Raw genomic sequence first — 12,866 nt, 5'->3', positions numbered from 1 at the left:
CACGTCAATTACTTGTCTACTAAACAATATCATCAACGTCACTTTTTCGTCATCTCAACTACTTCGGGAAAAAAACTATAAAAAAAATATTAAAATCACCCAAAAAAAAAATTTCATGAGAAACCAACAAAAAAAAATCATGTAAAAAATATCTGATTACGCACGAGCTTTTTTTTTACGAAATGCATGAAAGTTGAAACAAAATTGTAAATAAATTAAATAAAAATAAACAAAAAATAAATATGATACTTCATTAAAATTGTTGCCGCTCAATGAATGAATGACACAAGTGATTTTTATCTCATTTTTCAACTTTCTATAATAATAACAAACAATTGTTATCGTTTTTTAATAAAAAATATCGAATAAAATCGGTGTTAATGATGAAAATTTGTTGCTAAGAAAATCAATAACGTTCTTGACCTACACAAAAATATTGCGAAGACGATGAGACGATGACGGCACGAGAAGAGAAAGGAACTATGAACTTTTTTTGTGCACACATCAAAGCGATTAAGGCGAATAAATTTAATATTTTAATTTTTTGTTAATTCCCCGCGGAATTTGTTTAAAAAATTTATGAAGAATAATAAAAATTTATATTGAAAAATGATAAATTTTGACAAAAAATTAACGAAATTTGCTTTAAAAAATTTTAATTTGAACTTAAATTAAGAAAATTAAATTATTCACGTGACTAAAAAAATATTTCAACGACTTATAAATAATTTTTCTAAATTTTTTCAAAATATTCAAAAAATAAAAAAAATAATTTAAAATTCCATTAAAATAAATAAAAAATTAATTTTTCAAAAAAAAAATAATAATTTTTAATTCAAATAAAAATTTTAATTAATTAATAAATAAATTAAATTATTTTTTAAATAAAATAAATAATATTTTAAAAATGTTTTAAAAATTAATTAAATAAAAAATTATTCAAAAAAAGAATTTTTTTAATAAATAAAATTATTTTTGAATATTTTTTTTTTAAATAAAATTTAATTTTAAAATAATTAATTATTTCTTTAAAATTTAAATAATAAATTATCGAATTAATTTATTTAATAAATTAATTAATTTTTTTTAAATAAATATTTTTTTCCATCCCCTTTAATTAAAATAAAATCCTGATTCAACAAAAATTAAAATAATTAAATTTAATCGCCTTATTTCACGTACAAAATTTTTGAAACCGCAATGCGTTTCATCATACGACGACGTACGGATTGCACTTTGGTTGCATTGCTTGCAACGTAATTATTATTATCATTTAGCGAGAGGCACTAAGAGAGCAACGAAAAAAAAAATTCTCTCAATAAAAATAAATTTAAAAAAAAAAATTATTAATATTAACGATTGTTAATGATGTTTTTCCCGTCGATTTGTAAATAATATTTTTTTTTTACTACGACGGAAACTACTCGGCATGCATTTTTCCGTACGTAAGAAAATCTGCACACACATGATATAACCTCGTCGTCGTCGCGAAACATCTTTTTTTGTATTTTGCGAATTTTTCCATCACAATTGATCCGTTCACACGGATTGCCGTAACCGATCAACTGGACTCCTTTTCATTCATCGCGTAAATTTTGCGTACGCACTACGAGAGAAAAAAATTTACGTCTATTATATAAAATAAAAAAAAAAATATTAAATTTTACAAATTTACACAAGCGCCATATTTAATTCTCGTTTGAGCATGTGTTGGTTATGTGTATCAACGTACGGTGCAACGTACAATTTTTCGACGAGAGACGACGTCGAGTACGTCGTGTGGCCGAGATTTGATGATGAAAATTCCCGTAATTGTGATAAATTTGACCCTCAGATCGGTGCCCGGACCCGAATTGGTGTGTTTCGTATGCTGGCGATGCGTTAATTGCCCCATTATTTCGGAGCGAAAAGAATTCCCGAAGAGACATTCACATATGCGGTGTTTAGGTTTTTGTGTGTACGTGAGCTTTGCATGTGTGTGGATGTGGGTTACACATGTGTTGTGTGTGCTGCGGAGAGCTGAATCGTGGAAACGCATTTTTTCGTCATTTCTGCTCGTAAAATTATGCATAATAATCATTTCAATGTTCATAGTTCAATTTCATGCACTACATTTCGCATCGCAAGCACGACAATTGTGGCACTTTGTGGGTCTTGCGTGTGTGCCCAAAAGAGTCCATTTTTGTTTTTTTGCCCCTTTCGGGCGAGATTTTTCGCGGAACGAACGTGTCATGTCACATTTTCGCACAATTTTGGGCACTTTTTGGCCCGAAGCGCACGGGTTTTGCGGCGAAAAATGCGGAAAAAAGAGAGAGACGTGAATTGCAAAAGGGGGAAAAAATGACGGAAATTTACCTCAGATACACTTTCCTCATCGCTGTCGGATGAGTCGGTAACACGACGTTGGAATTCCGAGTAGGTTTCCGTGTCGGATTTCGTTGGCGTGGAGTTTTGGGGGCTGCTGGCTTGCGCGTTTCCGCTGCCTGTGCCCGTGCCGCCCGCAATTATTTGGGACGTCGCAGCAGCTGCATTACTCTTTGATTTTGCACTATTATTATTCTTATTGTTAGAATTATTTTGTTGCGTTAACACAGAATTGCCCGAATTTTTGTTGTTGTTGCTGCCAGCACTTTGTTTATTCGCGGAACTCGTGCCGCCGCAATTGTTATTTCTATTATTACTACTACTTTGAATTACTGCCGTCGACATCAACGATGATGATGATGATGTCTGGTTCACATTCTTTTTATTCACTGCTGTGGCAACACAATTATCCAGCTTTTTGGCCTCTGATTGTCGATTATTTTGCATTTTAAGTAGTCACTTTTCACGCAGATGCATTTATTGACAATTGGCCACTTGTTTTAACCAATTTATTTTGCTTTTTTCCAGCTTAATTTCAATTTTTTCGCGATTTTCACAGTCCTCGTTTTACTTTTACAAAAAAATTGTTCGACGATGAACCCGGAATGTGATGCGGGCACTCAACCTCGAATTCCAACTGGGTTTTCACAATTTTTATGAATTTTTCGTATTTTTTCAATTTAATTCTTTGCGAATTTCTTAAAATTTTAAAGTTAATCAATTTCCAAACCTTTTTTAATCAAAAAAATATAAAAAATCCTTTGAAATCTGAGAAAAATCAAAATTGAGAAGATCGAAATTGATGAATAGAAAATCGCTTTTTGCAAATTCACACAAGTTCTAGATGTTGAGACGAATGAAAGTGATAAATGTCAACCCGTACTAATTTTGGGTCGGCTGAAAGTGATAAGTCGTCAGATGGCGCTACAAGCCCGTTGTCAACATCCTGTTTGGAGCCATCAAAGCGGATGTGCGGCAAGAATTGGAAATAATTTTGGGTCGGCTGAAAGTGATAAAAAATAAAAAAAATAATAAATTATTTCAAATATTTGATTTTCCAAAATTTAATTATAGTTAATATTAAGAAATAATTGAAAAAATTCAAAAATATTTTTGAAAAATTTTCGAATGAATTTTTGATTGTCGGTATTCTAATTATCTCTCTTTTATTATTTAATTTTTTTTTCTTCATCTTCAAAAATTTTCGAAAAACATTTTAAAAATTTCTAAAATTATTCAAATCTGATTTCCGAAAAATGTAAACAATGAAAAAAAAAATTTTCGAATATTTTATACAAATTTTTTGAATAAAACAATTATAAATTTCTAAGGCGAATAAATTTAATATATCTATTTTTTGTCTCCCCCCCCCCCTCGGATTTTGTCGAAAAAATTCAGGGGGAAAAATAAAAATTAAATATAAAATACAAATATTTTTGACATATTTTGGAATTTTTATATTAAAAAATCATGAAAAATTACTGTTTATGGTAAAATTATACAAAAAACTAAAGAAATTTGCTTAATTACGACAATTTCTATTGAAATGTTGAAAAACATTTTTTTGAAAGTCACGTGACCAAAATTTTTTTTTTTCAAAAATTTTTATTTTGGGAGATTTTGTTGATTTTTCTTTACTTTTAAGTTCAAATTTTAAAATAATTTAAACTAAAATTAAATAAATGTTAAGAATCAACTTTTAACGTCTAAAAACGTTAAAAAATTACTAACAAAAAATTCCCCCCCTCGAGAAAATCCTCATGGGACAAAAAATGAAAATATTAAATTTATTCGCCTAAGCAAAAAAAAAAATATTAAAATTTAATTCAAAAATATAGAAGAAATTATTTGAAGCCTTTAGAACCAAAATTTTCATAAAAATTTCTTTAAAATACATCAAAATTTTTTAGACTTTATTTCGAATTTTTTCAAACTTCATTAAAATCTCAAATTTTCGAAAAATTCCAACGGTCAAATAAAACAACAAAAAAATTCTTCCAAGCGGCTTTAATACGCACATGCTCTCTTTATTTCTCGTTAAAATAGTATTAATTTTTGATTTTGTTAAATAACATCAAATGTTTTTCTAATGACTTTTTTCAATAATTAAGAATAATAATATGTAATTTTATTTAATAATTAGTAACTTTTGATTCACAATTGTAATTTCCAAAAATAATCACCAAAAAAATAAAGAAAAAATGTATTTACATTCCAATTTACTTTTTTCGATTCATTTTCTCCTGCTGTTCGATTTCCTTTCCATTTATTTAAATTTACAAGTTTTTTCTAAAAAAAAAACGGTATCGCAAAATCATTATTTAATTATATGAGTGTTGTCGTGTTTTTTTAATCACAGGAATTTCAAATAAATTATCAAATTAATTTATTTCAAATTTATTTTATTTACATACTTCTAGCTATTGGGTTTCATGCACTTCTATTGATATTTCGTTTTATTGTTTTGTTTTTTTTTTTATATGAAAAAGTTTATGGTAAAAAATGATTTTTGTGTGAAAAATGTCTTTTTTCTGATTTAAGTTTGATTCGGCAATTAATTCAATATTTTTTGTATGTGTAAAGAGGGGTTTTTGTGTAAGAAATGGCAACTTTTTTAGAAAAAGTTTTGAACTTGAGAAATGATGTGACAAGAAAAATGTCTTTAAATGAGAAAAAGTTCTAAGAATTGCTCTAAATTCATATTTTTTTTTTTTTTTTAGATGAACAGAGGCCGCGGTAAGTTTTGTTGTTGATGATGATATTCCAGTTGTCATGACGTGGTTGGCTTTTTAGCATTAATGCTAGCCTTAAGTTTCTTCAGCATGTCTTCAAAGGATTCGGCTTCTTCGTGTTTTTTCACCGTTGACTCGTATGGCTCAATGGGGTAAGAAATTTGATGGTAATTGATGTAGCTGTTGATGCCATCTACAATGAAAAAAAATTAAAATTATTAATTTTATTAAAAATAATTCAAAATTAAATTAAAATTAAAAAAAAATAATTAAAATAAAAATTGAAAAATTTTTAATAAAAAATTATTTTAATTTATTTTAAATTCAAAAATTTAATTATAAAATTTTAATAAAAATTTTAATTAAAAAATTTTACTAATTAAATAAAAATTTAATTATAATTTTTAAATTGTAATTTTTAATATAAAAATTAATTTTTTTTAATCGAATTAATTAAGATTTCAATGAAAAAAATAAAAACTTATGCAAAGAAATTAAAAATAATTATTTTTTTAAAATAAATTATAAAATTTAATTAATTATTTTATTAAATTTTATGAATATTTAAATGAAAAATTGCAAAAAAATAATTAAATAAATTTCAAATAATTTTATTCCATTGAATTAAATATTTTTTTTAAATAAATTTATATAAATTAATTAAAAATTAAATTTTAAAAAATTAAATTAAATTAAAAAAATATTTTATTTAATTAAATTTTATTTTTTTCAGATTTTCAAAGAAAACTCACCAAGATCGGCATAATGAGAGCCACAAAAGGCACGTCTTCCGCCGAAACTAACATCATATTTGCTCATCAACGGATCATTTTTGCTCGTATCAATCGCACGATACGCTTCCTGAGGTTTCTCAAACGTAATAAAGCCATAACGCATGCTGTGAAAATCAAAAAATGTTCAGGTAAAAAACATGAAATTTGATTTTTTTCAATAAAATCTTTACCCATTGTCTTTCATATGGATGCTGACATTCGTTACATGCCCATACGAGATGAATTTCTTGCGAAGTTGCTCTTTTGTCAATTCTGGTTCAAGCTGTCCTACGTACACAATGTTCCGTTTTTCTAAAAAAAAAATTTTTTTTTTCATTATTTTTTTAGAGAATTCAAAAAAATTGCTTACCTGGATCCTCGTGCTTTCGCATACTTCGATTTTGCTCATGACCTCGTGAAACGGCTCGATATCGAATCGATTCCCGCGAACGTGATCTCGACGAGTAACTGCTCGACGAACGACGTGACGAAGCGCTGTTGTAATAAAGATGATTGCGACTCGGTCTGTACGGGGAAACATCTCGCTTGAAAGTGCCGTCGCACGATGAATTTGTACTACTTGAACTACTCGAAGACGACGATCCCGAAGAGCAAGTTGAACTTTCTGAATTTCGTGACAACGTTCGTTGCCGCGATCGACTTCGACGAAATTGCTCAAACCCGTCAATATTTCGCGATGATGAGTGTCGCGACGCACTTCGCCGATAATAATGCTTTGAACGTGATCTCGAGGAACGTCGTTCGCCGCGGGATTTTGAGCGACGTGATCGATGCGTTGTCACGGCGGCGGCTTGTTGTTGTCGCGGCAACGGAGAGAGACGTCGCAAAGGTACAAATGATGGCACTTCAAGTGTCTGCATGGAAGTTGAACGCGTTTCAGGGCGCGGGCGATTTTTCCGCAAATGCATGATGACTTTGTCTTCGCCGTGTTCGCTTTCCTTCGTGTTTTCGTCGTCATCGCAGCTCGGTACGTTCGCCATTTCGGGTTTTCCGGGCGACATGCCGGGCGTTTGAACCGAATCTGACCCGATATCGGCGGGAAGACTCGCATTTCCTTTCTTCAAGACGACATCTTGGATACTCGAGATGAGCGAATTGCTGAATTCGACGACGTTGCTGCCTTTTACCTTCTTTATCGTGTCATTAACGTACGCCAAAAGACTTTTTTCGTCGTCAGCTGCTGGCGGAATTGAAATTTCCGTATTTACGCCCATCGAAACGATGACAATCTCCTCATAATCCGGATTCAGTAGCACTCGAATGGGTTCGGGCTCTGTTTCAGCATATCCCGTTATTTCCGCAAGCGGTAAAATCGGCAAAAGAGGAACATTGTCAATCTTTGGTTCCATATCCTTCATTTTCGCTTCCTTCAATAACTCTTGTTTCCGCAGGACTTTTCGTTTTGCCGCCAAAATTGGATTTTCTACTTCCTTTTCGGGCTCAACTGCTTGTCGGCTCTCTTTTCGTTGCATATATTCTGCTAAATTAAGTTTTCGTTTTACCGAAACGGCAGCTGGATTTGTCGTTGTTGGCGCCTTTGCCTCTTCCGTTGATGATTTTTGCGTTCCCATTGAAGCAACTTCTACAGGGTGCTTTTTAGCGGATTTTTCCTCTTTTTTGCGACTTAATTTCTTGTCGATTGTGGCATCGATGATGGGTATCTCGATTGCTTTGCGATTAGATACCTTCCTGAACATTTCAGACTTTTGACTCTTTGCTGAGCAATAATCATGGTCGAGACTAATTGTCTTGCCAACAGGTGGTTTTGTCTGAAATTGAAACAAAAAAAAATTATTTTAATAAAAAAAATTTTTAAATTTGGGAAAATTTAATTTTTTAAAAAAATGTTTCACATTAAAAAAAATATTTTGATTAAAATTTCACCAATTTTCGTTAGTTTTTTAATATTTTGGAAAATTTAAAAATTCTTTTAAAAGGAAATTTAATAATTTAAGAAAAAATAATCAAAATTTTTTCGATTTTTTAACAAAGAATTTATAAAAATAATGAAAAATACAATAAAAATTTTAAAAAATATTAGAAATTTTTACATTTTTTGATATAAAAATATAAATAAAATATTATTTTTTTTAGAAAAACGAGTTAAAATTCATTATTTTTGTTGTTTTTTTAAAAATTTTTATAAAAATTTATAATTTTTTGTTATAAAATTAATTTTTTATGTTTTTTTTAAAAATTTTTTTTTTTTTCGTAAAAAATTTTCAAAATTTTTTAACTATATTTAACACAAAATGCAAAAAAATATTTTTTTTAATTAATATTTTCATTAAATTTAATGAAAGACTTTAAATAATTTTTTTCTAATTTTAATCTTGAATTTGGTTAAAAAAAAATGTAGGAAACGAAAAAACATAACAAAAAAAAATTTAAAATAAAATTTAAAAAATATTAAAATTTTTGTGAAAAATTTTAAAATAAAAATTAGTTCAACTTTTTTTTTAAATTCAGCCAAAAATATTAAAAACGGAAATTTTTTAAAAAGTTTTTATCAATTTTTATCTTAAAAAATGAAATTAAATCATTTGTGCTGAATTTTCGAAATTTTTCAATTTTTAGACAATTTTTGTAAATTTTAAAATAAAAAAAAAAAAAATTTTAAAAAATAATTCAAATAAAACGTGAAACATTTTCAAAAATTGCATTCGCCTCAAAAAAAAAACAAAAAATTTTACTCACAATTTTATGAATTTTCTCCTTTGGAAGTTGGCTGGCATTCAGCATACGACTCGTCGTGCTCTTGCAAACCTTAAACAGATTTTTTGTTTGCTGCGACACACTTTTACTCGACGTTGCTTGACTCGATTTGCTGCTCGATTTTACCGTTAACGGCGTGGGCGCCGACTTATGTTTCTTGATTTTCGGTTCTTTGACCTTTTGACTTTTCGTCGTTTTTGATGATTTTTGCTCTTTTCCGCTGCACGGCATCCACGTCGGATCGACTTTTGTGTTATCAATGCGTTCAATCTCCACGAAATTGTCGTTGGGGAAAGTGCCGACAACAGCATTATCGCCACTCGACTCTTCGTGATTGTTATCACCACTACCGCTCTCAAGTTCGTTCGCGTCCTCGTCATCATCTTCACTGCTACTTGGCACCTGATAATGCATTCGTTTCGAACTCAGTACACATGCACGACGTTTTCGCGATGCCATTTGTGTTGGTAATTCAGTTTGTTGTTGCGCGATTTCTGCATTTTGGGGCTTTGCGGGCGACACAAAACGCATTTCCGCCGCTTTAACGGGCGTCGTATTTAAGCTATTATTTACAAAATTAACTTCCTGTACAAAGGGATGCCGATTCGGCAGAATTTTCGACGGTGATATCACCTCGAAGTTGTCGTCTTGCGTTATATACGAGGCTAAGTCGAAGGTTTTTACAGCATCATAAGTATCTACAAGGGGCAGGGGACGCGAATTGTGCATCAGCAAGTCGGGGAAATGCGAATGGATGTCCAAATCGTCGAAACTGATCCCGGAAAAGTCCATGGAGTAGCGCATTGGCGAGTGCGGCACTGACATAGATTGGCGCGAAACGCGACTATGTCCGCTTGCTTGAAGTGCCGCCTTGACATTCTCGATCGTGATGAGGGACGACGACTCTTCGGCAGTATCTTCTTCAAAAACACTCATGTAGTCGTCGTCACTTTGACCTTCTTCGTCGCTCGTATACTCCTGATTCGGATCGATGGCGATAATTTCAATGTCGTTGGCAACATCGTCGATCGACGGTCTGAAAACAAAAACAAACAAAAAGTCACATATGAAAAAAAAAATCAAAACAAAGAGATAAAAAAAAATCACCTCTCTTCATCATCATCGTCATGCCAAATATTTCCCCCCGCATGTTCCTCATGATGGTGTGTGTGAATATCTTCGTTCAGATAGATGTTGGATTCGTCGGTTCCAAGTAAAATTTCCGGCATGTGGTTGCTATTAACCACATTAAATTCCATCCTAGTTAATTTGAGTGCTGCAAAAAATCCAAAATTTTGCGAAAAAAAATTAATTTTGACCTTTTAGCGACACATTTCGATAACACAAACACACATGACACCGAAATCATGTCAAAAATTTTTATTATTTTTCGCTTTTTGTGTGATGTCACGTTGAAGCACGCACCAAAAAACGTTCTTCAAGGATTTCTTACGCACACGGGCGATTATTAAAATAACGTGTGTGAGTGACAAATATTTCTCTCGATCGGTATCAGGAAGCGTAACACGTTTTTTTTTTCGTCGTCGATATCCGTTTGCAGACACAAAATTCGCGGAGAAAATATTATATCACACCACAAACCCGGTTGTTTTCACTTCGCAGCAGACACTAAGTAACGTTTTTCCGATTATATCATTTTCATTCTCATTTTCTTCTTTTTGTGACATGCATTTCTCTTTTTTGCAACTTTCGTCTTCTTCTTCTTCTTCTGTTCGGCTTGCAGAGAGATATGACACACACTCGCACTCAAAATGCATCGCGATCATCGATCATCTCCGCTACTTTCGACGATAATAGAAGAAAAAAGAGACATCGCGGCAAATCATTCATTTTTTTTTTTATAAAAATAGACAAATGGAATGTTTTTTGTTATTATTGGTTATGTCGTCGTCTTCGCGTATTCACGACATGCACCATGTGTTAATGTGGCAAAATTTTGGATAAACTACCTAAAACATTGCGAATTTCGCAGTTTTTTCCCGAATAAATTGCAATTTTGGGCAGATGCGTGCTCACAGGTCCACTGTTATCACAAATTACGAATTAATTTTCTGTATTTCACTGTTAAATTTCACTATTTTGGTTCTTCATGTCTCCTGAAGAATTCCAATTTTGACATGTGCACATTTTGACATCGGAATGGAAAGGCCCCAACTTGCAGATTTTTTTTTTTTTTTTGGAAAGTAGCGCGGTTTGAAATTGTCGTTTTGATTTTTGAAATTACGTGTTCAATTTCTTTTTTTTAAGTTTTAAAGAAAAAGATTTTTTAAAATGTTACAAAAAAATTAATTTAATTTTTATTTATTTAAAAATTTAATTTTTTTACTTGTCTCCCCCCCCCCTCGGATTTTTTTTAAAAAATTCAAAAAAAAAAAAATAATTTGGGAAAAAAAATTAATTTGAAACAAGATGTCTTTTTAATTTAATTTTTGACTTGAAAAAAATATTTTTTATAAATAATTTAATAATAATTTAATAAATAATTTACATAAATAATTTTTATAAATATTTTTTTAAAATAAGTCAGTTTTCTCAAATTTTAATAAAAAGTTAATAAATTTGCAAAAATCTTGAAATTGGAAGAGTTGAAAAATTTTTTTTATAAGTTTCTTCTAAGGGTGTTCCAATAATGTATCTTGTTTCGCGTTTCCTCCCCCATCATTTTTATGAAAAATGGCTATTTGTCAAAAACCGTAAAAAACTTTTGCATATAAATGGATAAAAATTTGTCAGATGGCTCTATTTTATCATTTTTAATCATTTTATAACTCAAAACTGCAAAAAATTTAAACTGAAATAAATTTTTTTCTTTGACACATTTTTGATTTGAAAACTAAATCAAGAACAAAACTTGTCTTTTTGTCAAATCTTGCTCCAAATGGATAAAAATTTGTCAGAGGGCTCTAATTTATCATTTTTAATCATTTTATAACTCAAAACTGCCAAAAAATTGAAACTGAAAAAAAATTTTTTCTTTGACACAGTTTTGATTTGAAAACTAAATCAAGAAAAACTGTGTCAAAAACTGTGTCAAAAACTGTGTCAAAGCAATTTTTGTCAAATCTTGCTCCAAATGGATAAAAATTTGTCAGAGGGCTCTAATTTATCATTTTTAATCATTTTATAACTCAAAACTGCCAAAAAATTGAAACTGAAAAAAAAAATTTTTCTTTGACACAGTTTTGATTTGAAAACTAAATCAAGAGCAAAACTGTGTCAAAAACTATGTCAAAAACTGTGTCAAAGCAATTTTTGTCAAATCTTGCTCTAAATGGATAAAAATTTGTCAGAGGGCTCTAATTTATCATTTTTAATCATTTTATAACTCAAAACTGCAAAAAATTGAAACTGAAAAAAAAAATTTTTCTTTGACACAGTTTTGATTTGAAAACTAAATCAAGAACAAAACTGTGTCAAAAACTATGTCAAAAACTGTGTCAAAGCAATTTTTGTCAAATCTTGCTCTAAATGGATAAAAATTTGTCAGAGGGCTCTAATTTATCATTTTTAATCATTTTATAACTCAAAACTGATAAAAAATTGAAACTGAAAAAAAAAATTTTTCTTTGACACAGTTTTGATTTGAAAACTAAATCAAGAACAAAAAAAAACTATGTCAAAAACTGTGTCAAAGCAATTTTTGTCAAATCTTGCTCTAAATGGATAAAAATTTGTCAGAGGGCTCTAATTTATCATTTTTAATCATTTTATAACTCAAAACTGCCAAAAAATTGAAACTGAAAAAAAAAATTTTTTTTGACACAGTTTTGATTTGAAAACTAAATCAAGAGCAAAACTGTGTCAAAAACTATGTCAAAAACTGTGTCAAAGCAATTTTTGTCAAATTTTGCTCTAAATGGATAAAAATTTGTCAGAGGGCTCTAATTTATCATTTTTAATCATTTTATAACTCAAAACTGCCAAAAAATTGAAACTGAAAAAAAATTTTTTCTTTGACACAGTTTTGATTTGAAAACTAAATCAAGAGCAAAACTGTGTCAAAAACTATGTCAAAAACTGTGTCAAAGCAATTTTTGTCAAATCTTGCTCTAAATGGATAAAAATTTGTCAGAGGGCTCTAATTTATCATTTTTAATCATTTTATAACTCAAAACTGCCAAAAAATTGAAACTGAAAAAAAATTTTTTCTTTGACATAGTTTTGATTTGAAAACTAAATCAAGAGCAAAACTGTGTCAAAAACTATGTCAAAAACTGTGTCAAAGCAATTTTTGTCAAAT

The 12,866-nt window shown here is 29.8% G+C and overlaps 2 protein-coding genes across 6 annotated transcripts in view; both read right to left on the bottom strand.

Annotated features, from left to right (window-relative positions):
• Positions 1-2,952, bottom strand: part of LOC134835070 (ankyrin repeat and KH domain-containing protein mask-like) — a 30,090-nt gene extending 27,138 nt beyond the window's left edge. For all 4 annotated transcript variants that reach the window (XM_063849921.1, XM_063849926.1, XM_063849925.1 and 1 more), the window contains exon 1: positions 2,356-2,952. In XM_063849921.1, the coding sequence (XP_063705991.1) occupies positions 2,356-2,811 (456 nt within the window). In that variant the 5' untranslated portion in view covers positions 2,812-2,952. The remainder of the gene's footprint in view (positions 1-2,355) is intronic.
• Positions 2,953-4,470: 1,518 nt separating this feature from the next.
• Positions 4,471-10,737, bottom strand: LOC134834435 (uncharacterized). 2 transcript variants are annotated; one of them, XM_063849085.1, is made up of 7 exons: positions 10,576-10,737; positions 9,713-9,881; positions 8,588-9,641; positions 6,240-7,659; positions 6,061-6,181; positions 5,849-5,994; positions 4,471-5,289 (listed from the first exon to the last, which is right to left on the bottom strand). In XM_063849085.1, the coding sequence occupies exons 2-7, from the start codon at positions 9,862-9,864 to the stop codon at positions 5,135-5,137; spliced, it is 3,048 nt and encodes a 1,015-aa protein (XP_063705155.1). In that variant the 5' UTR covers positions 9,865-9,881; positions 10,576-10,737; the 3' UTR covers positions 4,471-5,134. The 2 variants fall into 2 exon arrangements, with proteins under 2 accessions (XP_063705155.1, XP_063705156.1); XM_063849086.1 differs by lacking the exon at positions 10,576-10,737 and adding an exon at positions 10,063-10,498.
• Between the last annotated feature and the right edge of the window lie 2,129 nt (positions 10,738-12,866).

This window comes from Culicoides brevitarsis, chromosome 3, assembly GCF_036172545.1.
Source record: "Culicoides brevitarsis isolate CSIRO-B50_1 chromosome 3, AGI_CSIRO_Cbre_v1, whole genome shotgun sequence".
NCBI classification, from domain to species: domain Eukaryota; kingdom Metazoa; phylum Arthropoda; class Insecta; order Diptera; family Ceratopogonidae; genus Culicoides; species Culicoides brevitarsis.
The sequence above is the reverse complement of the archived record's forward strand: the minus strand, read 5'-3'. Positions and strand labels throughout refer to the sequence as shown.